Source organism: Chelonoidis abingdonii, chromosome 6 (assembly GCF_003597395.2).
Source record: "Chelonoidis abingdonii isolate Lonesome George chromosome 6, CheloAbing_2.0, whole genome shotgun sequence".
NCBI classification, from domain to species: Eukaryota; Metazoa; Chordata; order Testudines; family Testudinidae; genus Chelonoidis; species Chelonoidis abingdonii.
In genome coordinates, this window is record NC_133774.1 from 123723623 (window position 1) to 123725652 (window position 2030).

Here is a 2030-nt window from a genome sequence, read left to right on the forward strand (position 1 = left end):
CTCACACTTCCCCTGCTCCTAGGCACCACCTACCGCTCTCACCGCTCCTGCCCCTCAGTTACCGCCCCCAGCTCTTCACAGCCCGCGCGCCCGGCCCCGCCCACTAGCCTCGTTTTCTATAAGCCCCTGAGGTTTCGCCCCACCCCTCCCTTCCTGCTGTCCGCCCCGCCCATCACGTGGGCGGAGTCGGCGAGGATACGCTGCTGCGAGCACAGTGCCCCAGACAGTGGTTGCCATGGGGGTGGGGCTAGGTAACCAGGAGGCGGTCGGTGGCCGGTGGCAGGGGCGGGACTAGAGGTGACGTGTCGCCCCCATTGTTATGCCCTTTCCCCCAGTGCCGCTCGGCCGTTGGAATCTGGCGCGCCAGGCCCGAGCCTGCGAGACACGCGCCGCGCGCCGGCCTTGGGGCTCCCCTTCCACCACCCCCCCCCGCCGCTGTCCCTCTCGCCGTCCGGGGGCTCGGCCTCCTCCCGGCGGACGCGGCTCTCGGCCATGCTGCCCAACACCGGGTAAGCGGGACCTCAGTCGCTGCGCGTGTCCGCCCGTGCACCCCCTGCACTCCCGGTCTGCATGCACCCTTCCCGCCTGCTTGCCCTTCTCTGTCTGCCATCTGTCCATCCGCAGCCCCCCCAGTGTCTGTGCCCGTTCCTACCTCTGTCCCACGTCCGTCCGTCCATCCATCCCTGCCGCCTTGTGCTCGTCTGTCTGCCCCCCGCTCCAGTCTGTCTGCCCCTGTCCTATGCCCCCCCATGGAGCTTAAAATGGTCTGAAAAAAGTGTGTGTGTGTGGGGGGGTCCATCATAATATGGAAGCAGCAGCTTTGGTAAGATGGGAGAGTAAAGCTCAGTGACCTTGTCCACTTTCCATTTTTTTCCTCAGTTTCTGACCCTTTTGACCCCCCCCGTCCACTTTAAACATTGGGGACCCCTCCCCATGCCAACTTATGCCCCCGCCGCGCCGCACTCGTGTCTCAAGCTGTGAGCCAGGGTGCCCGTGTCCGTTGTGCATGGTGCTGTGAAATGCGATCATCTCCCTTGTATTTTGAACTTTCTGGATTCACTCAGCTTTGTGGATGCTATAATCGTGCATTCTGGACAAAGCAACATTACGTAAAATGTTCTTGAGGTTTTTACATATTTTTTTGGTTGAGTTAATGTAACTGAGTGTTCCTTATTTCTCGCAGTAGTTTACCTGATTACTCACATAGCAGTGTGAGTATACTAAGTAACTGCCCCAAAGGACTTGAAATATATAGGGTCACTCATGCACAATTGGACAGAATAGCAGAGCAGAGTGGGCTGGCTGGGTTTAACTGATTCATTATTAATCATATTTATTACTGTATTGCCTCAGGACCAACTATGAATGGGATCCTGTTATGCCAGGCACTGTACAAATATAGAGTAGTTGACAGTCCCTGCCTTGAAGACTTTACAATCTAAATAGATGTGAAAGATGGAGGGAAGGAGAAAGGGGTATAACATACAAGTAAGTGTCTTAGGGCTTGGCTACACTTGGAAATGTGCAGCGCTGGGAGTTACAGCTGTGGTCGTACAGCTGTGTAGGAACAGCGCTGCAGTGTGGCCACACTCACAGCTACCAGCGCTGCAGTGTGGCCACATTTGCAGCATAGTACTCACGGCTGTGAGGCACCTTGTTACTCCCAAGCAATTACTGTCACCGCCTCAGGTGAATCTCATATCTGTGAGCATCATCGTCGTCGTCGGACTCCTCACTGTCATTTGGAGCTTACGGAAATAGCTCAGTACTGCCAAAGCGTGATGTGGCTGAGCGACATTCATCAGCAAAGTCCTCAGACAGCTCGGCTCAAATTTCGGAACGGAACCGTGCGCAGACTCACAGATGGGACGGAATAGGCTGCTGAGCGATGCACCCACTGGGCGTTTGGGATAGGAGTCGAATTGACCCACACTCTTCCCGTCCCCTTCCACAACGCCCAAATGAGATGAGGTCTTCTCTATTGAGATACCTGCCCACATATGCACTACGCCCAACAGTCACTTTGCAAC

General features: G+C 55.9%; 1 protein-coding gene across 1 annotated transcript in view; it reads left to right on the forward strand.

The window, feature by feature from the left end:
• The first annotated feature begins 281 nt into the window (after window positions 1–281).
• HSDL2 (hydroxysteroid dehydrogenase like 2) overlaps window positions 282–2030 on the forward strand; it is a 35209-nt gene continuing 33460 nt past the window's right edge. Inside the window, exon 1 of the mRNA XM_032763583.2 lies at window positions 282–509. Coding sequence (XP_032619474.1) covers window positions 493–509 — 17 coding nt within the window. The 5' untranslated portion in view covers window positions 282–492. The remainder of the gene's footprint in view (window positions 510–2030) is intronic.